The 25,462-nt window shown below is 33.3% G+C and overlaps 1 protein-coding gene across 2 annotated transcripts in view; it reads left to right on the forward strand.

Moving 5' to 3' along the window:
• Window positions 1–25,462, forward strand: part of LOC136035581 (importin-9-like) — a 123,034-nt gene that overhangs the window by 25,573 nt on the left and 71,999 nt on the right. For both annotated transcript variants that reach the window (XM_065717454.1, XM_065717455.1), the window contains exons 7-8: window positions 5,983–6,206; window positions 10,049–10,261. In XM_065717454.1, the coding sequence (XP_065573526.1) occupies window positions 5,983–6,206; window positions 10,049–10,261 (437 nt within the window). The remainder of the gene's footprint in view (window positions 1–5,982; window positions 6,207–10,048; window positions 10,262–25,462) is intronic.

Raw genomic sequence — 25,462 nt, forward strand, 5'->3', positions numbered from 1 at the left:
TTTTTAGGGTTCAACGTGGCAACACTGATAAATTCAATATTAGTCTGATATTTCCCAACGAAGCAAATAAAAAAAAAGTGTAGGTGAAAAATAAGCAAAATATAAGCTAAAAGCTATTACAATAAACACAAGGTGTAGTTGTCTTTGGGAGTTGACGTATTGTCAATATTAGAATTTTATTTGACAAATTGCGTTGTCAAATTTAACTAATTAATTTTTCTTTTTTGAGTTTTAGGGTTCAGGTTGGCAATACTGATAAATTCAATATTAGTCTGATATTTTCCAACGAAGCAAATAAAAAAAAGTGTGGGTGGAAAATAAGCAAAATATAAGCTAAAAGCTATTACGATAAACACAAGGTGTAGTTGTCTTTGGGAGTTGACGTATTGTCAATATTAGAATTTTATTTGACAAATTTCGTTATCAAATTTAACTAATTAATTTTGCTTGTTGATTTTAAGGTTCAAGGCGGCAACACTGATAAAAATGCAGTAGCCTACTGCCAGGAAAAACTTTATAATGTTGAAACAACATTAAAAAAAAACTTAAAAGATCGCAAGGTGTTGCTTAAGCAATTAGTTTTATTTAGCACTTTTCGATAGTAAATAGCTTTTAAATTCTTATAGTACTGCTTGATTCAAGTAAAGACTTTTACCATTGTTAAATCAATAAATCTGGAACTGAAAAAGTGTATTACATGTGAAAAATTAGAAAAATCTTGGCTAAATAGTTAATACAATAAACAACTTAAGAAGGTGTATTTTTCTTTGGGAATCAACATATTGTCAATATTCGAATTTTCTTAGACACAAGCGTTGTCAAATTTAACTAATTAATTTTGCTTGTTGATTTTACGGTTCAGCTTGGCAACACTGACAAAAATATCGTACCGCCCTAAAAATTTGGAAACAACCTAAAGAAAAATCTGAGAATATAGATGACGGAAAATCTGCATACATTTTTAATAAACGTTGTGTGAAATGCACGATTTTGCGATGAGTCTAGAGCTTTATTTTGCACCAGAAGGGCGTTATTCCTTTGCCATTTACTAGTCCTAGATCTATTCATTCATTGGTTCGGATAAATGACATAATTTAGGATTTTTTTTAAGATAATTATTTAAACTTGCTCGAAAAAGCGAAGAAATTTCCAGTTATTTAATGTTTTTAATGCCTTTTCATTGTATTTTTTAATAAAAAATTCTTAGCCAAGTTTTAGAATATAATTAGGTAGATAGATGAAACTGAATCGTAATTAGTAATTAATATAAAATTAGTTATTTAAAGTAAAATTAGTATTGAATTAGTAATTAATGAAATTAGCTGATAAAACTATATTTCGGCTATCGAATGATTACGGATTTGTTTTCTTGCGTTGAACATTAAAACCTGTAAAAGACTTAAAAAAATGACTGATAAAAATTTATAAGTAATAAAAGGTATTAACATTAGAAGCGTAGTGAGGATTGTAGAAAAGTAATTAACCTTTAAAATTAAAAATAATTAATAAAAAGTAGTAAACTTTCAAAATAATCTATAAAAAGTAATAAATATTAAAAGAGTAGAAAGGAATGTAGGACAGTAATAAACTTAAAAAAGCAACTGTATTCCAAATATCGAATGGTAACGGAATTGTTTTCTTACTTTTAACATTCAAACCTGTAAAAGACTTTAAAAAAATGATTGATAAAATTCATAAGTAATACATAAGTAATACAAAGCGTAAAAAGGACTGTAGGACAGTAAAAAACTTTTGAAATGGAAAAAAATTAATAAAAGCAGTTAGTACCAAAAGTATAGCAAGTCCTATAGAAAAAAAAATAAACTTCTGAAAATACAGAACAGGAACAAAATCTAACACGTTAAAAAGAGTAAGAAACACTAAAAGTTTAGTAAGGACAGTAGAAATGTAACGTACCATAAGCTTGCACAATGAACTTAAGCCTTAACTCGCAGACACCCACAAATAATGAAAACAGAGAAGCTTTAGCTGTTGCAAAACCGCCAGTTTTCATCAACTGGCATGTCTCTCAAATCTGCTCCTTTTTTAAGAAAAAGTTTTAAACTAATAATAGATTACATACCAAGGAACTGTTTAAAAAAATGTATACACGTTTCGCTTCCTAAGGAGCAAAACGCTTCTGACATCTGAGAGGAGTTGAATTTCACTTTTGCAGCTAGATCTACCAACGTGGAAAAGTTTCTAATATGGGTGAATATTTGATTTGCTTTTGCTTTAAATCGGATTTAAAAAAGAAATTCGTATCTATCTGATTAAATGTTTAAAATAAAAGCAAAAATGAATTTTTAAATAAATGGAAGAAAATATGGCAGTCTTTTTTTTTGTACTGGAAGAAATAACCATGGCTCTTGTGTACCTCTGAAAGCTTTTGAATCACTTGAATGCAGCCATCAGGAATCTACAACCTAAATCAATTCTTCATTCCAAAACAGCTGATAATAAAAGACTGGTCAATGTCTAGGGTATATAGGGGCTAGTTGAATTACCTTTGCTTACTAATTAACATCCCTCGCTTATTTAACTAAGAAAGCCAAAAAATGATATACTAAAAACTTGCACAGGGAATGTAAGCCACCCAATATAAAAGTGTCTTATTCAGTTCGCTTTTGGTTTTGGATCAGAGCTGAAAAAAAGAATTTCTCTAATGGACAAAATTGTGTTTAAAATGAATCAAAGCATCCTGTTTTTTTATGCTGGTATAAGGTCTACTTGTTCTCCTGTTTAGGCCTAAAAGAGACTACTTTAGATAATCTTGCTTTCAGTCAGCATAGCCAGAATTTCCTTTTCAATTCGCTGAGCGACGTTGCCTAGGCGTTCTAGCTTGATTAGCTTGATCCTATTCTATTAGAACTTCGATTATTAAGCTTTTAAAAGTTCAGCTTTTCCGTAATTCTGAAAGTTTTTGAATTCTTGATTGAATCTATAACCTCTATAATTCTTCCTTTTTATTTTCGTTTCAAAACGCCAGATAAGAAAAAGGTTAGTTTTTCGCATAGTAAACGTGAATTTGACTAAAATGTGAATATCTTTAGTTTATCATGAGTATATCAGAGGTTCAAATTTGTAGTTAATAGCTATTTTTGAGCTGAGATTTTTCAATGCAGCCTTTTGATTTAAGTTTCTGGGCCCCAGGATTTGATCCAGAATCCATGTCTTTTCTGATGTTTTTCATAGGATTTGTTCTGAAGGAGTCTCTCAAACTTCTTAAAAGCTTTATGGGAATAGAGGTAGAAATAAATAAGAAGATATATATAATAATGTATAATTAGAGACAGTACTAGCCAAACAGCCTGTTTGATGACAAGCTCTAGATCTCGCTCCCCCTCCCCCTAGATTTCGAGCAATGTCTTTTTAATTATGTCATCAAAAAACATTCTTTTTTGGTATTTTCATTGAAAAATTTGTTAAAACAAGAAAATTGCTCCCCCCCCACTGATATTAAAATACATTTCACCGGCCCTTCTCCCCCTACAGTTTTGGAACTAACACTGCTATGTGAGATGCTTACCAAAATATAAATCCGTCACTCTTTAATCAAGCCTTCTGATTACGCCATATCTCTTTTGGTAAATGCTAGCTTGCTTATAAATTACCATAATTTATATTATTCAAAGCTTACCCAATATATTTACTTATAATTTTAATTAGCAGAACTCGTGTTATATAGTGTTCATGAAGTTGAAGTACGGATCAATTCAGTTTTTGCCACATATTGGTTTTTCTTTAGTATAATACCGCTTTTGCTATTTAACTCAAAGTAAATGGTTTTTTTGTAACAATTAATGGCAAAAGCTTTTTAATATCAAGTAAATTGCATTTTATTTTATCTATTCTCACATTTAAGGAATACCCTTTTGAGTGTATAATATAACTAACTGTGTTATCACCTACTGAACGTTCGAAATAGAACCTGACTGTACATCTTTGTTGAAATAAATCTTATGTAGCCGCTTTGTTGAGATAAATCTTATCTTATCTTACATCTTGACCATTTAGTGCTTTAACGGTACTTTTTATTTATTTATTTATTTTATTTTTTTTATACATGAAACGCCATCTATAACCCCTTTCTCTCTCCCTGTAAATTTAATCAGAAAAATATATATACTATATCTATTTTGAAGCAGAACAAAACAAGCACTATCAGCCTGTATTACTGGATACAAAAATATACCTTGTCGACCAACATAATGTTAACAACAATAATGTTGGTAAAAAATCAATGTCAAGACCATATTTTTAATGGTACCCTAACTGTGATCAATAGACATGATTGTATAACTAATTCACTGACATAAAGTTTATTATAAGTTAGCTTTGCATTCAGCACAAATTTCTCTTTCGGATATTTGAAACAGGTAATTTTATAAAAGTAGAGTGAAAATTGAGGATACTACTACTACTAACTACTCATTGGAGTACAATGCCGCCTGTAGCAGACACAGCTACGCACGCTCTTCTTCTATCACAAATCTACTCAAAGCCTTTCTCTTTACAACATCCCTAGAAGTTCCCATTTTCCTTAAATCTGTCCCTCCGACATAGTCTCACCTTATTCGGGAATGACCTGCTTTTCTTTTGGCCCTAGGTGGTTGGCCGACAAGGAGGATCTTTGGCAATCTGTCCTCCCTCATCCACAGAATGTGTCCTAGCCATATCAGCCTTTCTCTAATCATAGTACTTGAAACTTTTATTTAAGGATATATTAAAATATGAACAAAATATAATATAATAAATAATATTATTTTTATATTATATTATATTATAATATTATTTTTATAATATAATAAATAACAAAATATAATAAATAATATTTTTATTTTTAAAATATAATTATTAAGATATATTAAAATATGAACTTAGCATCTTCTGGTTTTATATTTATACTACGAAACTGTATCGTGCAAGATACTATCCATTAAAAATGAATTAGACATTAGTGCAGCATAATACTGTCAATCACGTTACTCAAATGCATGCAATCCATCCGTCCTGGGAAACCCCTATACTGTGTTGAAACTAGTAAAACTTGAAATAAATTATGTACTAAAGAACTGCTTTATGTACTGTTTATAAATGTTTCACTTCTCGAGAAGCGAAGCGAAACAGAGGAGCTGAACTTCGCTGTCGCAGCCATATTTTACATCTACCACTGATATAAAAGTTCGGAATATGAGTGAATATTTGGTTTGCTTTTGCTTTGCATTAGAGTCAAACAAATTAGTTTTGTTCGCATTTACCCCCGCACCTTCCCGCGTTGTTCTCACGTACATCCGCCGTTCAAAAATCGTCGGCTTTTTTAAAGGCTTAAAATATGTGCAGACTTGCTAGCAATCAACTAAAAAAGGACCAATACTAGCTTTAAAAAAAAGCTTTCTTCTTCTCTTTTCTTGATATCTTGTATTCATTGTGTGAGTGGACATGCCAGAATTCAACTAAAAAAGACCAATGGTGGTTGAAAAAAGTACTTTCTTCTTTTCTTTTCTTGATGTCTTCTATTTATTGTGTGTGCAGACATTTCACAAATCAACTTAAATTGATCATGCCAGAAATAAACTAAAAGAAAAACAGGAGGGGTTAAAAAAGTACTTTCTTCTTTTCTTTCCTTTTTTTGATATCTTCTTTTCATTGTGTGTGCAGACACTTCACGAATCAACTAAAAAAGGACCAATAGTGGCTAAAAAAAGAAGCAAAAACTTATCTCCTTTTCTTTCTTTTTCTGATATCCCCCTCCCAAGAAGATCTGAGCAATATATACAGTCTTCAGGTAATAAGCATACCATTCTGTTATAGAAAAGGAGGCTTAAGTATTTTTAAGCTCTTTTAAATTATAGGGGGACTGAATTTGTTTATTTTGCCCCCTTCATGTGGTCGTATGAGTAATCCTATGAAGTGAATTTGACTGCCATTTTTCTTCTTTTTTTGTTTAAATACATGAAACCGAAACCATTTTCTTTTCAGCTATTCGGTTTGGAGATGTACAGAAATTCGAAGAAGTAGTTACCTTATTTGCTAAGAAGTTCCGAGCTGATAATACATACACTTTAATTCTTCGCTTACGTCACAATGCAATCAAAACCGCAATTCGTTACATTAGTCTGTCCTATATTAAAATATCTTTGAAAGATATCGCTCAGAAGCTTATGCTGGATAGCATTGAAGAGGCAGAGTTTGTTGTGGCCAAGGTAAGCTCTTAAATTTAATAGTCTAATAAGTACTAGAAAATATAGGCAGAAGTATTGGAACGCTCGAGGGGGTAAACAAGCCCTGACCATTTAGCACGAATGGTGGCAGTCAATCAGTTTAGATTCACAGATTCAAACAATGTGTTTGCCTCTTCTTCAGCTACTGGCAAATACATGAAAAAAACACCAAAAATATGAGTTTTCGAAATTTACCCTTTTTATTGGGTCTAACTGAAGACTAATACCAAGATTGGTAACTGGAGAATGACATTCCAAGGCCCAAATAAGGACCGAAGATTCATTTTCGAAAATTTAAATCACCTAAGTAGCCTAACGGGAAAATACCTTAAAATATAGGCCTAGTTTTACCCATGCATGCCCAAAACACACATGATCTCGTTCAAGTTTACTAGGAAATAGCTTGTGGACCATGGGCTGGTATGAATAAAAAATCAATTTTTTGTTTATCTGTTTAGGTAACACAAAATCAAACAGTGAGTTTGCCTGATATTCAGCTGCTGGCAAACACCCGAATCGAAACTTAATGAAATCGTGTAATATAGACAAAAATATTGAAATGTGAGAAGAGAGAAACCCAAAAAGCATTGGAATGCGTGCGAAGGTAATTAGACCTGTTTGATCAAGCAAAAATGGTGGAAATGAATCTGGTTAGATACGGAGCCCTAAGCAATATATTTACCTGTTCTCAGCTGCTGGTAAATAGCTGGAAAGGAATCCAGGGAAAACTTTGGTGGTGGCATGAAAGAAAAAGTTGCAAAAGCGCAAGGAGCTTCATAAAGGAATCTATTATATTTTTTTTATAAATTTTATATTGTTAATTTTTTAATTAATATATTTGAATTACTTTATAAATTTAATATATATTTTGTATATAATAAATTTGTAATTTTACATTATGAATTTCATATTTTTAAAAATTGTCATGTTGATTAATTATTACGTTCATAGTTAAGTTAAAAGTTTTAAACTTTTTCCTTGATCAAATTTGGCAAAGTTGGCAAATTTTTTGCTGGCGCGCAATAGCACAAAAAGTGAATAAATTACCACTAAGTGATGTCGGTGATGTTTGTGGATTGTTTTGGAAAGGTTCCACCATATTCTCGTCATCATCAATAATTGCAAAAACACAAAAAGTTAATTAATTGCCATTAAACGATATTGGTGTTTCTTGTGGATTGTCTTAGAAATGTTTTACCATATTTTTGTCATCATCAATAATTTCAAAATCTATAAAATAAAATTTTTACTGTTTAATTCTATGTCGTTAAGAAAATTAAGTTTAATAAACTAATGGTAAAATTTTGTGTAACCATTTAGATCTGGATCAACGAAACTTTTTTGGCTATGATTTGCAGGTATAATGTTGTAATAATACAAAAGGGCGAAGCTTGTATTTTTTTTTTAAATGAGTCGATTTTCACTTCTAATAAACACTGGTCACATTTATAGAAGTAAAAAGGTGAATTAGTTAGTAGCCGGAAATCTTTTTTTTACCTGTTCAAACAAAACTCAAGTAAGCCGATGGCCTCAGTATGGTGGATATGCCCTTATTTATTTTAGGCAAATAGCCAGATGATTCTTTTTTTTTGGGGGGGGGGGGAGCTAGCACCAAATCTGTTTTATTTTATTATTTGAATAAGAAATGGTCAGAAATTCAAGAAAAGTTGGGATTTTAGGGGGGCCGGACACCAGGCCCATCTTCTGTGTGTATCCCTACCAAAGGGTTTGTAACCTACTTAGGGTAGACAACCCCTTTCCAGACAAATTATCCTTAATATTTGATGAAAAACACTTAACAGGTGATTATAACTTTAATAGAGCTTCAGCAGTTGATATGTTAGATGATTCCTGTGGGTATCATCTATGTAGCTCAGCTACATATACTACATTTAATAATTATGTAGCTCAGCTAAAAATTTCTTTTAAATTTTAAGAAGGTTCACATAGAAAGGTAATAGCCCTAGGCTATTATGTACTTACCTACCCAAAATTTTTCTGTTATTGCAATAAGGGAAATCACTCTGTAGGTTGGGTTGAATATCGATTATTTACCATTTTATGTAGTAACCTACTATAATTTTCATCCAACCTGACCTAACCCACTGTGTCGTAAATACCACCTCTGGAATAATTCGGTCTATCACATTAAACACCTCTTTCTAGGTTTTCCGTCTTCTGATTAATTATACCTCTCTATTTAATCTCTATTGCATATACCTCTCTATTTAAACCATTTCTCGTTCCTTAAGGTTAAATATATGTCCAAACTGGCATATTAATAAATAGCCAAGCTTTTACTCTTTTTAAAAAGGAGCCAACGTTGAGAAATATAAAAACTGGGAGTTAAAAGTAATAAAACTTATTTTTATTCATACCAAGAAATCAAAATTCTATGAAACTCGTGGTTCAAATTTTAAATGCGGTGGTCTGGTTTCTGAGACTTTTGGGCTAGATACTATTTTTACACTCTGGGTACAGACCAGTGAGACTCTTGTGATGTGCGATCAAGGCTCCTGGTTGACTGCTTCCCCACTGGGCTAAGATGATTAGAGATTCAATTCTATAGGGGGTTTTATTTGAGACTCACCAGTTCAGTTCCAACAAGTGATAATTCGGGTGATTGATCTGAATTTTGGTCAAGTACTTGATCTGGGTGATTAAAGCTTTAAAAGAGCTCCAGAAGTTGATAACTGAGTTGATCATAAGAGTATCATTTATTTAGCTCAGCTGGAGTACCCTTAATATTTATGTAGCTCAGCTAAAAATTTCTTTTAAACATTTAAGAACGTTGATCTAGAAAGTAATTCTTTAACTCTAGGGCATTATGTAATTACCGACCCAAAATTTTATCCGTTTTTGGAGTAAGGGAAATCGATGGGTTTATTCGAATATCGATTATTTACCCTTTTATTTAGTAACCTACCACAATTTTCATCCAACCTGACGTAACCCACACTGAAGTAAATGCCATCTCTGGAATAATTCTGTCTATCAAATCAAACACTTCTTTTTGGATATTCCATTTTGTAATACATATCCGTATGCCTCCCTATTTAGGGAATTCATTGTTTCTAATGGTTAACTCTATTACCAAACTGGTATATTAACGAAAAGACAAGCTTTTACTCTTCTTAAAAAGGGAGCTGACGTTGAAAAATATAAAAACTGGTTGATAAACACAAAAAGTCTATTTTTATTCATCCCAAGAAATCGAAATTCCACGAGACTCGTGGCACAAATTTGATGTGCGTCCGTCTTGCTTCTGAAACTTTTGATTCGAATGTTTTTGCTTTTTACATTCAGGTTGAAACAAGGGAGACTCTTGTGCTGTGTGAAAAAGACCGCTAGTTGACTGTTTCGCCACCGGGCTGTGTGAAAAAGACCGCTAGTTGACTGCTTCGCCACCGGGCTGTGTGAAAAAGACCGCTAGTTGACTGCTTCGCCACTGGGCTGTGTGAAAAAGACCGCTAGTTGACTGCTTCGCCACCGGGCTAATATGATTCGAGATTTACTTCTAAAGGGGATCTTGTTAGAAAACCGCCGGTCCAGCTCTTAGAAATGGTAGTTCTGGTGCCTTTTCGGGATTTATGGTGCAAAACGGCGAGGTTTATGTGCTCTGTAAATGAGACTGGTGGGCTATATTTGCTGCCTTGCTAAGATGATTAGACGTATTGGTTTTAACGGCTGGTTATTTCCGCATATTCATGATAGATGTGTATTGAAGCCTTCATAATTATTATTAAGTTGTTTTGGTTTGAACTCTGTTAGTAAGATTTGATTCGTACCCTCATCCCTTGTACTCTAATAATTGATTTTGGTAGGCAATTCGAGATGGCGTTATTGATGCTTTTATTGATGAGGATGGCAAATTCATGCAAAGTCGAGAAATTTCTGATGTTTACAGCACTCGGGAGCCGCAGATTAGTTTTCATCAGAGAGTGCAATTTTGTTTGGACGTCCATAATCAGAGTATCAAAGCCATGCGATTTCCTCCTAAATCGTGTAACAAATCGTATATAAAAGATTCTGCTGGAGTAAGTAACAGTTCAATGTTCGGAGTTAATTTTGAATAAATTTGCTTTCAGAATAGTCAGATACCGTAGCTATGCGATTCCCACCAAATCGTTTATTAACTTATTCGGATTGATCCCCCCGTGCTGACATGCTATTTTGACAACCTGCATACACATATTGTGTTTGGATATATTTTAACTTCCGCTCAATATTTCCTAAAATTCTCACCTTCATACCCTAAGCCTTGGTTGTAGTAGTAGTTATAGTAGTAATTATAGTTATAGATCTGCTGAAGTAAGTTAATTAAAGTTTTTCACAAGCCAGTATGACTAAATCTCCTTTATTTTTTCTATGCAATTGACGTACTAAGGACATTAAACTAAAAGTATTTCTTAGTCCCTTGGCCGATCTTGGGTCTATTCAAATTTATAAATTATAATTTTCTAAGATTTTTCTTTTAATTGTTTCAAAACTATCAAGGTTTTTGGGCATTATAACCTTTTTAAATTTTGGAAATAATTAAGAAAAATTAATCAGTTGAGGGTGACAAAGCTTTTTTCCCGTAAATATTCAAACATTAACAAACTGTTGATTCCAAAAGACAACTACACCTATCGTCAAAGACCAACAACAACTTACTTAAACTGTTTGGTTTCATGGGTTTTTAGCCTATTTTTTGGCTGAATTTTGCACAAATTTCCTGTTTTTAATTTCGAGTCCGTTACTACTAAAAATTGCATAACTGCAGATGAAGATTATTCTTATTAACAATTGAATTCTCAGTTTGTTCCTAATTTATTAAGACATATATGGTTATATAAGCTAATTAGTAAACTTCGCTAATTTAAATATTCAAATTTCATTTTCACTGTCCTTGGTACTTCATATTTGTAGGTATACAAAAACTCCCTAAATTAAGGGCTGATACCAAGAAAAAACTTTCACTTGTACAAAACACATAATAGTTTTTAAGGTTTGATTTGTCAAGACCATATCTAAAGAACATAAAGAAGCAATGTAATGTATTTACTCCAAAGAATGATGTAAACTCACCAGAGTACTTATACCTGAATTAGTACCCAGCTTGAATATAACAAAATGAATATAAACAAAAATTTATATTATTTATACTATATATATATTATATATATATATATATATATATATATATATATATATATATATATATATATATATATATATATATATATATATATATATATATATATATATATATATATATATATATATATATTATACTAGCTGTTGGGGTGGCGCTTCGTGCCACCCCAACACCTAGTTGGTGGGGCGCTTCGCGCCCCCCAAGCCCCCCCGCGCGCGTAAGTCGTTACGCGCCATATTAGTTACGCGCCATTGTAGTTGTGTCCCTGTGTCCCACCTGTGAATAGAGATAGATATAAATATATGTTTTTAACTACGTAAAACATGCGAATATACAACATTCTTCGATGTCCCATTGTCTGTGCATATAAATAGATTGTCAGGTTTACTGACTCTTGAACATGCAACATATAATTGTCCATGGGAAAAACAATCCGTATTCAGATCTATACCTCATTATTCTAATGATGTGTCCCTTTGTCCCGGTCGTCATTTATATTCCCTGTGTCTCGGTCGTCATTTGTGTCCCGGTGTCCCAGTTTGTAATTTCTCTTTGAGTGTCCCGGTCGTCATTTATATTCCCTGTGTCCCGGTGTCCCTGTCGTCATTTGTGTCCCGGTCTGTAATTTCTATTCGAACAATCCCTGTCCCGGTCGTCATTTATATATCCCGCCTGTGCCCCCAGCGTCCCCGCTGTAGTTGTGTCCCTGTGTCCCGGTCGTCATTTATATTCCCTGTGTCCCGGTCGTGATTTGTGTCCGGGTCTCCCAGTCTGTAATTTCTCTTTGAGGTTCCCGGTCGTCACTTATATTCCCTCTGTCTCGGTCGTCATTTTTGTCCCGGTCTGTAATTTCTCTTTGAGTGTTTTTTCTTTTTAGTTTTTTTTTAGTTTTTTACCTTTTTTCTTTTTTCAGTTTTCTTTTTCTTCTTTATTTTTCAGCGTCACTATGAAGTACATATCGACGAACCTTTGTTTTTTAACTTAAATCTGGTAGGCATTGATGACCTTATCCAAGACAAAATCCCAAACCCAATCATCATCGCTATCATTTTCAGTTTTGATATGTTTTGACTCTCGCTGTCCAGGTGGATTTTCATCTAACTACCAAATGGCTTGGGGCTTGGAGTTAATGCCAAAAGGCTTGGGGCTAAAGAACGCAAAACCGCGCAGTTAGATGAAAATCAACCTGGACAGCGAGAGTCAAAACGTATCAAAACTGAAAATGATAGCGATGATGATTGGGTTTGGGATTTTGACTTGGATAAGGTCATCAAAGCCGAACAAAGGTTCGGCGATATGTATTTCATAGTGACGAAAGACACGCCAAGGTAAAACAAACCAAACAACTTGAAAGTGATACCGATGATAAGAAAAAACGATGTTGAAAGAACTATCGTTTCCCAGTTGCAACATCTTTTCCACAAAGATAATAATTTAGTGCTTCTGTTCAAAACAGCAATCGAATTGATGCCTACTAATACGTAACTATCAACGAAGTGGCAATCGTTATGGTTGGTGATCAGTTCTTACCTCGAGATAATATTCTTTATAGGCGAAACAATCAGTTGACAAGAACTGCTTAAACTTATAACTGCACTGTAGTTATGATTGAAGATTTGTGCTTATCTATTGCAAATAAACTTCTCAAGCATTTGGGAATGCCTTCACCTAATCGTACTGCTTCTATTTCTACATGTGTAGAATGGGATCGTGAACAAAGTTACAACACAATTGACCTATTGTCGTATGTTACAGACCGGGACACCGGGACACAAGGAATATAAATGACGACCGGGACACTCATGACAAGCAGGACACAGGGAATATAAATGACGACCGGGGCACTCAAAAAGAAATTACAGACCGAGACACCGGGACACAGGGAATATAAATGACGACCGGGCCACAGGGACACTACCACAACGGGGACGCCGGAAGGGCACATGGGGGATATATAAATGACGACGGGGACACAGGGAATATTCGATTAGCAATTACCATCAACAAAGCCCAAGAGCAGTCATTAGAAAAATGTGGTATAGATCTGAATACGGATTGTTTTCCCATGGACAAATATATGTTGCATGTTCAAGAGTCGGTACACCTGACAATCTATTTATATGTACAGACAATGGGACAGCAAGTTTTTCGTAGTTAAAAACATATATATAGATATATCTATCTATATTCACAGGTGGGACACAGGGACACAACTACAATGGCGCGTAACTAATATGGCGCGTAACGACTTACGTGCGCGGGGGGGGCTTGGGGGGTGCAAAGCGCCCCCTCTCCCCAACTAGGTATTGGTGTGGTGCGAAGCGCCACACCAACAGCTAGTATTTCATAAATTTCAGGTTTAGTAAACTACTAAATTTGATTACAAAATTTTTTCTAAACCTTAAACAAATTTAACCCAAAACATTTAAGTTTAACTAAAAATAAACTTTGAAAGTGAATGACGAAAAATCTGTTTACATTTTTCATTTAAGTTTTGTGCTGTCTGCGAAACATGTTTAAGGCAAGATTACAGCTGTAACATGCACTCAAAGGATTAGATAATTAATCATTAATGATTTTTAATTAATCATTAATATTGCATGAGTAGTTTTAGATTTGTCTATCCATCGAACTAGAATAATGAATTTATTGGAATCTGATTCTAGAAAATGATCTAAACCCTCTCAATGAATAGAATGTTTTTCTTATTTTTGCATGGTTCTGCATTATTTTTAAGATAATTTATAATCTGAAAAAATGGCAAGCCAATTTCAAAAATCTAATTTGGCGGAATTGTCGTCTTGCATTGTAACATTTAAACCGCAGGACTGGCAAAAACAAACTAACAAAAAACAGACAAAATAACATAGCTATGAACCATAAACCTTAACTGTAATTGTCATTTGTGTCAAATTTTTTATTTCAATCAACGGAAAATTCCATTTTTCCTTTAATTTATTATTCATTTAGTTTATTACTGACTTGTAATTTAGTTTAAGTCATGTTTTTTATTTTATATTGTAGTCTGCTTCACAAAATAAGGTAAAATAAAACAAAACAGTCTTTTACAATATGCAGTTATTGTAAATGCGTAATTGTAAGTTTTAGTTTTTTTTACAAAGCAAACTGATAGCAAAATCGTCATCTTGTGTTGAAATATGGTAACTATAGGACTGCAAAAAAACAAAAACAAAAAAAAACAAAAAAAACTTGCGCATGGAACATAAATCTTGACCATGAATATTTTTCTTTTAGTCGAATATTACATAGAAAATTACATTGTGCCTTAGTCAAATTGATTATTTACTTGCAGTTTAATTTACCAAGGGTTTATTTTGGTATTGTAGTTCCCAAGAAAGGGGGTTAAAGAAACCAAAACACAGTCTTTTATGATATACAGCCAGTGTAAATGCTTGATTGTATGTTTTCTTTTGTTAATGTTTTTTTTCAAATTATCTTTTGGAGCCTAACGTACTCCAAAGACTGGAATTTTCACTAAAAGTTTAAGTTTTTCCAGTTGTTTTTTCAACTTTATCCCGTAATATTTGTTTTCTAATACGACGACATTAAGGGTTTTTAATCAGAGAAATAGCCGATTTAAGTAGTTTATTTCTACTGTTACTCAATACCAATTGTATGTTGTAAGAAGTAAACCTTGCCTAAACTGACAAACTGATGATATGTTTTGTCACCCGAACAAACATTTGGGGTAGCGATGAATTTACTGAGAAGGGGTAGCGAGAGTGAAAATGTAATCAACTTTAATCACCCCTGCACCATGCTCTTTTTTTACGACTGTTACAATTGTGCCCATGACTGCTTTTTCTTTTTTCATCATTGCTTTGTTCAAGTGACAATTGAGGGCAAAAACATTTCCTATCGATTGCTTGCTCATGAGCAGTTGACTGAATTAAGGGACGAATTTTTGGGAGGAAGAGTGGTCATTTAGACCAGGGGTCTCCTAACTTTTCAATGTAAGGGCCATATTATATATTTCCCATATTTATGCGGGCCGAAGGGATACAAAATGAGAGAAAAAAAGAAACAAATTAGTGCCAGTAATTTAATTTCGTCAAATATTAGAGTATAAACATAAAAAAATTAAAGCGTATCTTGTTGGAAAAATCAGGGTAAACTAAATAGACTCCTGCCTTTAGTTTTATGTAACAAAATTAGTGTGACGAATGATACTGTCCTTTTGATTCTAAAATTTCATTAAAATCAGGTTCCAGATTAGATGAGCCATTTGTAAAAATAGACTTCAAATGATCATCAGACAAATTTACTCGATAGTTAAATTTCACATACTTCATTTTGGAAAAGTTTTGTTCACACAAGTATGTTGTACCAAAAATGAACACAAAACTACAAGCAAACTTTATTCAATTTGGAAACTGATCTGGCTGCAGACATTTATAAAAGTCAATCAGATTTCCTTCTCTATACTTATTTTTCAGTCTGTCATCTGCCTGGAGATCAAAAATTTCCATTTGAAATAGTTTTGGAAGATTTTCAGCATTGCATTCGAATGGATTATGAAAGAGCCTAATTTCATTTTCTTTGGCATCCAGGTCAGCAAATCGCTCCTGAAACTGCTTTTTAAAATCTGAAAGTATTTCATTTCCAAATGAAGAAGAAAATTCAACTTTACTTTCTGCATGAAATTTTTCACAACATGGAAAATGAGCAAAATTCTTAACTTTCATCTGGCCTTCAAGTAGCGTAAGTTTTGCTCTGAATGCCTTGACATGAACAAAGTAGTCACTGATCAAATTTGTTTTACCTTGCAATTTCAGATTCAAGTGATTCATATGACCTGTCATATCTGCAAAAAATGCCAGTTTCCAAATCCATTCAGAATCTGATAATAATGGCTGAGGTTTATTTTTCTCTGTGAGAACTAAGTCAATTTGTGATCTGAGCTCAAAGAAATGCAGCAAAATCTTTCCACAACTAAGCCATCTAACTGCTGTATAATAAGCAAGTTAACAAACTCCGAATCAATTTCTTTCAAGAAATCACGGAACTGGCGATGGTTGAGTGCATGAGATCTAATGAAATTAACCAGAGAAACAACAGATTACAAGACATATCAACATATTTTAGACACAATGCTGGTTGATGGATAAGGCAATGCAGAAAAATGGGTTTTGAGAATCCTCCAACCTCGCAAGCAGTTGTAATTTGCCCAACCAATCCCCGTTTTGTCCCAGACATATTCTTTCCTCCATCAATTGTCACACGCTGCTCTTGTTTCCATTCCAGGTTATATTCTGTTATAGTTTTACTTACTTCATTGGAAATGTCTTTTCCAGTTTTTGTGCTGTGCATGCTGTGAACTGATGCTAATTCTTGGGTCACATTAAATTCACTATCAACACCAAGAATGAATACTAAGAGCTGAGAGGTATCACACAAATCAGTTGGTTCATCCAAAGCAAGAGAATACCAGCAAAAGCTTTTTGTTTTTTCCTTTATTTGCTGAATTATGTCGCCTTTATCTACAAAAATTATCTACAAAAATGTGGAATTTAGCATTTTGATGAAACTTGATGGGAAAAATAAGCTCAAGTCCCAGATACATGATTGACATAATCGGAACTGATTCGCTCTCTTTGGGGTAGTTGGGGGGGGGGAGTAATTCTTAAAAATTAGAAAAAATGAGGTATTTTCAACTTACGAACGGGTGATCGGATGTCAATGAAATTTGATGTTTTTACGGATATCGTGTCTTAAAGCTCTTATTTCAAATCCCTACCGGATCTGGTTACGGGGGCGGGGAGTTGGGAGGGGGAAACCTAAAACTTGGAAAACACTTAGAGTGGAGGGATCGGGATGAAACTTGGTGGGAAAAATAAGCACAAGTCCTAGATACATAATTGACATAACCGGAACGGATCTTCTCTGTTTTGGGGAGTTGGGGGGGGGGTAGGGTTAATTCTGAAAAAAATAGAAAAAATGAGGTATATGTAACTTACGAAGGAGTAATCGGATCTCAATGAAATTTGGAAGGATATCGTGTCTCAGAGCTCTTATTTTAAATCCCGACTGGATCTGGTGACATTGGGGGGAATTGAGGGGGGGGGGGCTAAAATCTTGGAAAACGCTTAGAGTGGAGGGATCGGGATGAAACTTGGTGGGAAAAATAAGCACAAGTCTTAGATACGTTATTTACATAATTTGAACGGGTCCGCTCTATTGGGGGGGGGGGGGTTAATTCTGAAAAATTAGAAAAAATGACGTATTTTCAACTTACGAAGGAGTGATCGGATCTTAATGAAATTTCATATTTAGAAGGACCTCGTAACTCAGATCTCTTATTTTAAATCTCAACCGGATCCAGCGTAATTGGGGGGGGGGGGCAGTTGGGGGGTACCGGAAATCTTTGAAAATACTTAAAGCAGTGAGATCAGGATGAAACTGGATGGGCAGAATAAAAACCTGTCTAAGATACGTGACTGACATAACCGGATCTGCTCTCTTTGGTGGAGGGGGGGGGGTAATTTTGAAAATTGATGTATTTGTAACTTACAAAAGGGTTACCAGATCTTAATGAAATTTAATATTTAGAAGGATCTTGTGCTTTAAAGCTCTAATTTTAAATTCTGACCAGATCCTGTGACATTGGGGGATTGGAGGGGGAAACCAGAATTCTTGGAAAACGTTAAAATTGGGGTATTTTTATCTTACGTATAGGTGATCGGATCTTAATGAATTTTTTTTTTTAGAAGGAATTCATGTCTCAGAGCTTTTATTTCAAATCTTGACCAGATCTTTTGACATTAGGGGGAGATGGAGGGGGAAATCTTGGAAAACACTTTGAGTGGAGGAATCGGGATGAGGCTTGGTGGATAGAATAAGCAAATGTCCTTAATATGTGATTGACGGAACCGTACTGGATTCGCTCTCTTTGGGGGAGTTGGGGGGAGGAGTTCAGTGATTTGGCGAGTTTGGTGCTTCTGGACGTGCTAGGACGATGAAAATTGTTAGGTGGGTCAGGGAGCTGCACAAATTGACTTGATAAAGTCGTTTTCCCAGTTTCGACCATCTGGGGGGCTAAAGGGAGAGGAAAAATTAGAAAAAATTAGGTATTTATAGCATACGAGTGGGTGATCAGATCTTAATGAATTTTTATATTTAGAAGGACATCGTGACTCAGAGCTCTTATTTTAAATCCTGACCGGCATTAAGCCTCTTATTTTCCTTTTAAATCAATGTATTGATTCTTAGAATTTTGTTAGAGCTCATACCATATGATCTCTTGGCTCTTAGCTCTTCATACCTCGTCACAAGTGCCATATGAGCTCTTAGCTCTTGTTTTAATTTATCCCACTAAAGTATCTAGGGAGTAAGTTAGGTGACAGGACAGTCAAAATAATTTGTGGCAGATTTATTTGTCACCTCCTTTGGACATTAAGCCTAGTCTAGGTATAAAGTAGCCTAATTACAAAGTTAATTAGGTCTAGACTAACTGCAGAGGTTATTTAGATACGCCTATATTTATGAATCTACAGACTAAAGTATGTCCTGGGAAGGTATTTTGAAGTAACTACCTCCGCTCCTTCTCCCTCTAGAGGGCCCTGACCTTTGATGACCTTTAAAAATATATTCGTTATAAAAGTGAAACCTTGCAAAATAGATCTTCTGCTTAATTGAAATACAACAAAATTGTTTTCAGCTTCATAACTTTGCTCAGTTCCATTTTATAAGGTTTTACAGATATGCAAATACATTTCCTCAATTTTGAACAAAAAATTGATATGGCTCAAAACTCTACTCAAATAACAGGAATTGCATTTTCAGAACTAAAAGCAGAGAAAAAGCAACTAGTAATTGAAAATTAAGGTAAAATGTTGTTTTGTGAAAATTTCAATAGGGAGAAGGAGTAGAGGTGGGTACTTTAAAATACTTCCCGGGACATACTTTAGCCTGTAGACCCATCCCCGAAAGTTTCAATTTTCCTAACCTAAACCCTTTTCGAGATAGCGAGAAGTCAATTAACTAGAATTTGGCCATTAGTTTCCTTTGTCTTAATAGTAAAGTGCTATTTTGAAAACAAATTTAAGCTTGTAGGAGTTTTTAAAAAGAAACTGATATATTTAACAGATTATTCAGATAGGCTAGGTAAGAAACAAACCTATCCCTATAGTCAGAACTGCAACTGCATCCTTAATCTAAATTCAATGTCCATTTGCATTAGAAATGAAATACCTCCAGTCTATATATATATATATATATATATATATATATATATATATATATATATATATATATATATATATATACATATATATATATATATATATATATATATATATCTATATATATAAAAATAAGTTGTCTGTGTGTGGATCTGTGGATCAGGTGACGTCACCTGAAAAAACTGGATCAGGTGACGTCAAAACTGAAAAAACTAAAAAAAGGCAAAAACTACAAAAAAAAATAAAAACTAATAAAAAAATAAAAAAGCTAAAAAACTAAAAAAACTAAAAAAAGGCAAAAACTGCAAAAAAAAACTAAAAACTAATAAAAAAGCTAAAAAACTAAAAAAACTAAAAAAAGGCAAAAACTACAAAAAAAAAACTAAAAACTAATAAAAAAAATAAAAAAGCTAAAAAACTAAAAAAACTAAAAAAAGGTAAAAAACTAAAAAAACTAAAAACGGAAAAAACTGAAAAATAAGCTAAAATAAAGGTAAAAACCAATAAAAAACTAAAAAAAAACTGAAAAAACTAAAAAAAGGTAAAAACTACAAAAAAAACTAAAAACTAATAAAAAAAGTAAAAAAGCAAAAACTAAAAAAACTAAAAAAACTAAAAAAACTAAAAAAACTAAAAAAACTAAAAAAACTAAAAAAACTAAAAAAACTAAAAAAAGGTAAAAAACTAAAAAAAATAAAAAATAAAAAAAAAACTAAAAAAAAGGAAAAAACTGAAAAATAAGCTAAAATAAAGGTAAAAACCAATAAAAAACTAAAAAGAAAAAAGGAAAAAACTAAAAAAAATTTTCATCTAAAAAACTAAAAAAAACTAAAAAAGGTAAAAACTAAAAGAACTAAAAAAGAAAAAAATAAATGACGACACTCAAAGAGAAAGCGACCAGGACAAAAGGAATGTTCGATTAGCAATCAACAAAGCACCGGGACACAGGGAGTATAAATGACGACCAGGACATAAGTAAAAAAAAAAAACTAACAAAACTAAAAAGAAGGTAAAAACTACAAAAAAACTAAAAAGAAAAAAACTAAAAAAAGGCAAAAACTACAAAAAAAACTAAAAACTAATAAAAAAGCTAAAAAACTAAAAAAACTAAAAAAAGGCAAAAACTACAAAAAAAACTAAAAACTAATAAAAAAAATAAAAAAGCTAAAAAACTAAAAAAACTAAAAAAACTAAAAAAAGGTAAAAAACTAAAAAAACTAAAAAAAAACTAAAAAAAAGGAAAAAAACTGAAAAATAAGCTAAAATAAAGGTAAAAACCAATAAAAAACTAAAAAAAAAACTGAAAAAACTAAAAAAAGGCAAAAACTACAAAAAAAACTAAAAACTAATAAAAAAAGTAAAAAAGCTAAAAAACTAAAAAAAATAAAAAAACTAAAAAAAGGTAAAAAACTAAAAAAAATAAAAAATAAAAAAAAACTAAAAAAAAGGAAAAAACTGAAAAATAAGCTAAAATAAAGGTAAAAACCAATAAAAAACTAAAAAGAAAAAAAGGAAAAAACTAAAAAAAATTTCATCTAAAAAACTAAAAAAAACTAAAAAAGGTAAAAACTAAAAGAACTAAAAAAGAAAAAAATAAATGACGACACTCAAAGAGAAAGCGACCAGGACAAAAGGAATGTTCGATTAGCAATCAACAAAGCACCGGGACACAGGGAGTATAAATGACGACCAGGACATAAGTAAAAAAAAAAATTAACAAAACTAAAAAGAAGGTAAAAACTACAAAAAAACTAAAAAGAAAAAAAAACTAAAAACTAATAAAAAAACTAAAAAATCTAAAAATCTAAATAAACTAAAAAAGAAAAAAAAAGGAAAAAAATAAAGGAGAAAAACAAAACTAAAAAACGAATGTATATACAGACCGGGACACCGGGATACAAATGACGACCGGGACACAGGGAATATAAATGACGACCGGGACACAGGGACACAACTACAACGGGGACACCGGGGGAAATAGGGGGATATAAATGACGACCGGGACACCGTGACAGGGAATGGTCGATTAGCAATCACCATCAACAAAGCTCAAGGGCAATCATTAGAATCATGAGGTATAGATCTGAATACAGATTGTTTTCCCATGGACCATTATATGTTGCATGTTCAAGAGTCGGTAAACCTGACAATCTATTTATATGCACAGACAATGGGACAGCAAAGAATGTTGTATATTCGCAAGGTTTACGTAGTTAAAACCATATATATATATATATATATATATATATATATATATATATATATATATATATATATATATATATATATATATATATATATATATATATATATATATATATATATATATATATATATATATATATATATATATATATATATATATATCTATATTCACAGGTGGGACATAGGGACACAACTACAATGGCGCGTAACGACTTACGCGCGCGGGGGGGCTTGGGGGGGGCGCGAAGCGCCCCCACCAACTAGGTGTTGGGGTGGCGCGAAGCGCCACCCCAACAGCTAGTATATATATATATATATATATATATATATATATATATATATATATATATACATATATATATATATATATATTTACACCCCCCCCCCAAATGTACAAATTCATACCCTGAATTGGTATATATAGAGGTGAGGGTAAATTTTATTTCTGATGCAAAATGAATGTTAAATTTAGATTCAGAATGCAATTCTTATGGTAAAATTATAGCAATTTATATAACTGGCTTTCCTGTAAAGTGAATATACCACTTGATGCCTTTTTTATGCTCTCTACACATATTATTATTGCCTCTACCTTGAGTTGAGATCTAAGCAGTTTTGAGCGCTTAAAAATGGCAAATTTTAAAAAAATTATGACAGTTCATATAACTAACTTACCAATAAAGCAAACATACCACCTGATGCCGTTTTTTATGTCCTTTATAAATATAATAATTGCTTCTACCACAAATTCAAATTTAAGCACTTTCTGAGCTCTTAAAAATGACGAATTTTATTTAAAGTATTATTTATTGCTTGTTTTCCACAAAATAATTCTACATTTTCTCAGCGCCATCTTTTCCATCATTTTCAAAAAAAATAATTCTACATTTTCTCAGTGCAAAAATTATTTATAATAAGGTTAGATTAGGTTAAAAAGGGCTTAAATTTGAACTTAAGGTTGAAGCAATTATTATATTTGTAAAGAGTATAAAAGAAGGCATCAAGTGATATGTTCACTTTATTGGCAAGAATATTTGAAATGCTATAATTTTACCATTCTGACTATAAAGGTGAGATTATTTCTTAGCTATCTGAATTATCTGTTAATATAAACATTAGCCAAAGAAACTGAAACCCATCAAAAATTACATTACAGCAAAACTCATGTTGTTTCTAACATGCTTTTATTACTAAGACCAATAATAATTATCATTCCTGAATCAGCTACAACTTTCAATTTTTTCTTGCTAGTCACTTTTGTTAGAAACACATTTTCAAACTTTTGATTACTATAGACTGTTTTGAGCCCTTTTAGCCCTTAAAGGGCTCAAATATAATTTTTCCCAGAAACAATTGTTTAATGATGAACAAGCTTTGAAAAGACATCATTTATCTTACCTTAATTACCTTAATCCATCTGAGAGCTTTAAGATCTTCCAGACCTGTAGTGCTCTTGAGTTGATGACTGCCAGTTGAACCTCCACTGCTTCTTCTCTCACTCTTTGTCAAGTTGGTTTTTGAAGGACTGGATGGAGGGAGCACTGACAGTTGAATCATTCAGTTTATTCCAATGATTTATGACTCTTCTCGAAAAGAATGTTCGGGGAGTTTTAGATCAGGAGCTTGACTTTGGTAGCTTCTTGGAGTGTCCTCTTGTGTTGTGCTGGCAGGTACTGAGATTGCCGCCAAACATTGCTGACTTTTCGTTCTGTAGCTTATAAGTAAGCATCTTATTGCTGCGCAAGCGTCGGTAAACCAGAGTGGGTAGTTTGAGGTACTTGAGGCGGTCCTCATATGAGGTTGATGCTAGACTTCTTATGTATTTTGTTGCTCGTCTCTGTACGTTTTTGATGAGCCTCACATCTTGTTGATAAGAACGACCAGCAAGATACATGCCAAAATCGAGATGAGGTCTGACAAGAGCCTTGTATAATTTTATAAATATAGATGCCTGTCTGCTGTTGATGGTTCATTTTAATAGTTCAAGACTGGAGCTTGCACAGGAAACAACGTGTTGGACATTGCTGTGAAATTTTAAGTTTATCATCAATAATGACACCTAGATCCCTTTCTTCAGTTCTGTTATTTAGTTGCTCCCTTACTTTGGTGGTGGGGTTGTAGATCGTGTAGTTTGCCATTGGGTTATTGGGTCCAAGGTGTAATACACAGCACTTTCCAACATTAAATTGGAGAAGCCAGTCATGGTTCCAAGCTTGTAACTCATCTATGTCACGCTGGATACTCTGAGGGCATGCAATACCAAAGAGTTTGGCATCATCAGCAAACAGGTGCATGCCATTTTCAAAATGGTTGAATATATCATTGATGTAAATGAGAAAGAGAGTTCGGCCCAGTACAGTTCCCTGTGGTGCTCCGCTCATTACTTCAGCCTCGTCAGAGTACATTGGTTTGCCATCTGTAGCAAATAAGCGAACATTTTTCTTGCGCTTTGTAAGGAAATTCATTAGCCATTCTACAACAGCCTGATTGATGCCGATAGCGGATATTTTGGAGTGCTGTCAACTGTGAGGAACCTTTTCAAAGGCCTTAGCTAAGTCCAGTAAGAGCCGGTCAACCGGATATCTGTGGTCAATTAGGTCTATGATTTCCTTGTATGATTCCAAGAGGTTTGTTTCAATTGATTTCCCTGACTGGAAGCCATGCTGCTTGGGGGACAAGATCTTGTTGGTTGTCAAGTGCTTAAGGATTGAATCATTGACTATGCGCTCAAGTATTTTGACGACAACTGAGGTCAGGCTAATTGGCCGATAGTTTTCATGCTTGGAACGATTACCTTTCTTGAAAACTGGTGTAATGTTGACTATTTTCCAGTCTGCTGGCAGCACTCTAGAGGCGAGTGATGTCCGGAAAATTCTCCTAAGTGGTTCTGCTATGATATCTGCAGTTTCTTTTAATAGCCTGAAGTGTAGGTTATCTGGTCCTGGTGATTTGTTAGTATCTAATTTCTGTAAGCGTCTGAGAACCTCTGTATGCGATAGAGTGATGCTTTCCATTGGGGGTGTTACAATGTATTCAGGTGAAGAGGGTAAAGGACCATCGGGTTCAGTGGTGAAAACAGAAATGAATTGCTGATTTAATGAGTTTGCAAGCTTGTTGATATCGGATGTTTCTTCACCATCCTCAGTTACTAGTTTCCTGATGCCTCGTCTATTATGGTCTTGGCTAGAGACATATCGCCAAATTTTTTTGGATTCGTCTTAGCTTCGTGTGCAAGTTTATATTCGAAGCTTGTGTATAAATCGCGTGTTAAATTTTTAAGTCTGTTCCTGCTCTTCGGAAATTTTTCTTTGTTTTCCGGGGATGGATGCTTTTGTATTTCTTACATTGTCTGTTTTTTTGGTTGATTTCCTTCTTAATATCTTTTGTCATTGTCGGTAGTGTTCGCGGTTTTGGGATGAGCTTGCTCGAAGTGTACTGTTCAGCTTTGTTTAGCAGTTATTCCTTGAAGCATTGCCATTGTTGTTCTAAAGAGCCGATTAGGACATCATGCCAGGAGATGTTGCTGAGGTCCATTCTAATCTTCTCATAGTCTATGAAGATCCTTTTGATGTAGCTGTTAGTTGCTTTGAGGAATTTTGTTTTTATTTCTAAGGCAACATGGTCGCTTTTCCCGATTGGGGGCATGTACTTAGTATAAAGAAGGGTCTTCTAAAAAATATTAGGTCTAGGAG

This window comes from Artemia franciscana, chromosome 14 (genome assembly GCF_032884065.1).
Source record: "Artemia franciscana chromosome 14, ASM3288406v1, whole genome shotgun sequence".
NCBI classification, from domain to species: domain Eukaryota; kingdom Metazoa; phylum Arthropoda; class Branchiopoda; order Anostraca; family Artemiidae; genus Artemia; species Artemia franciscana.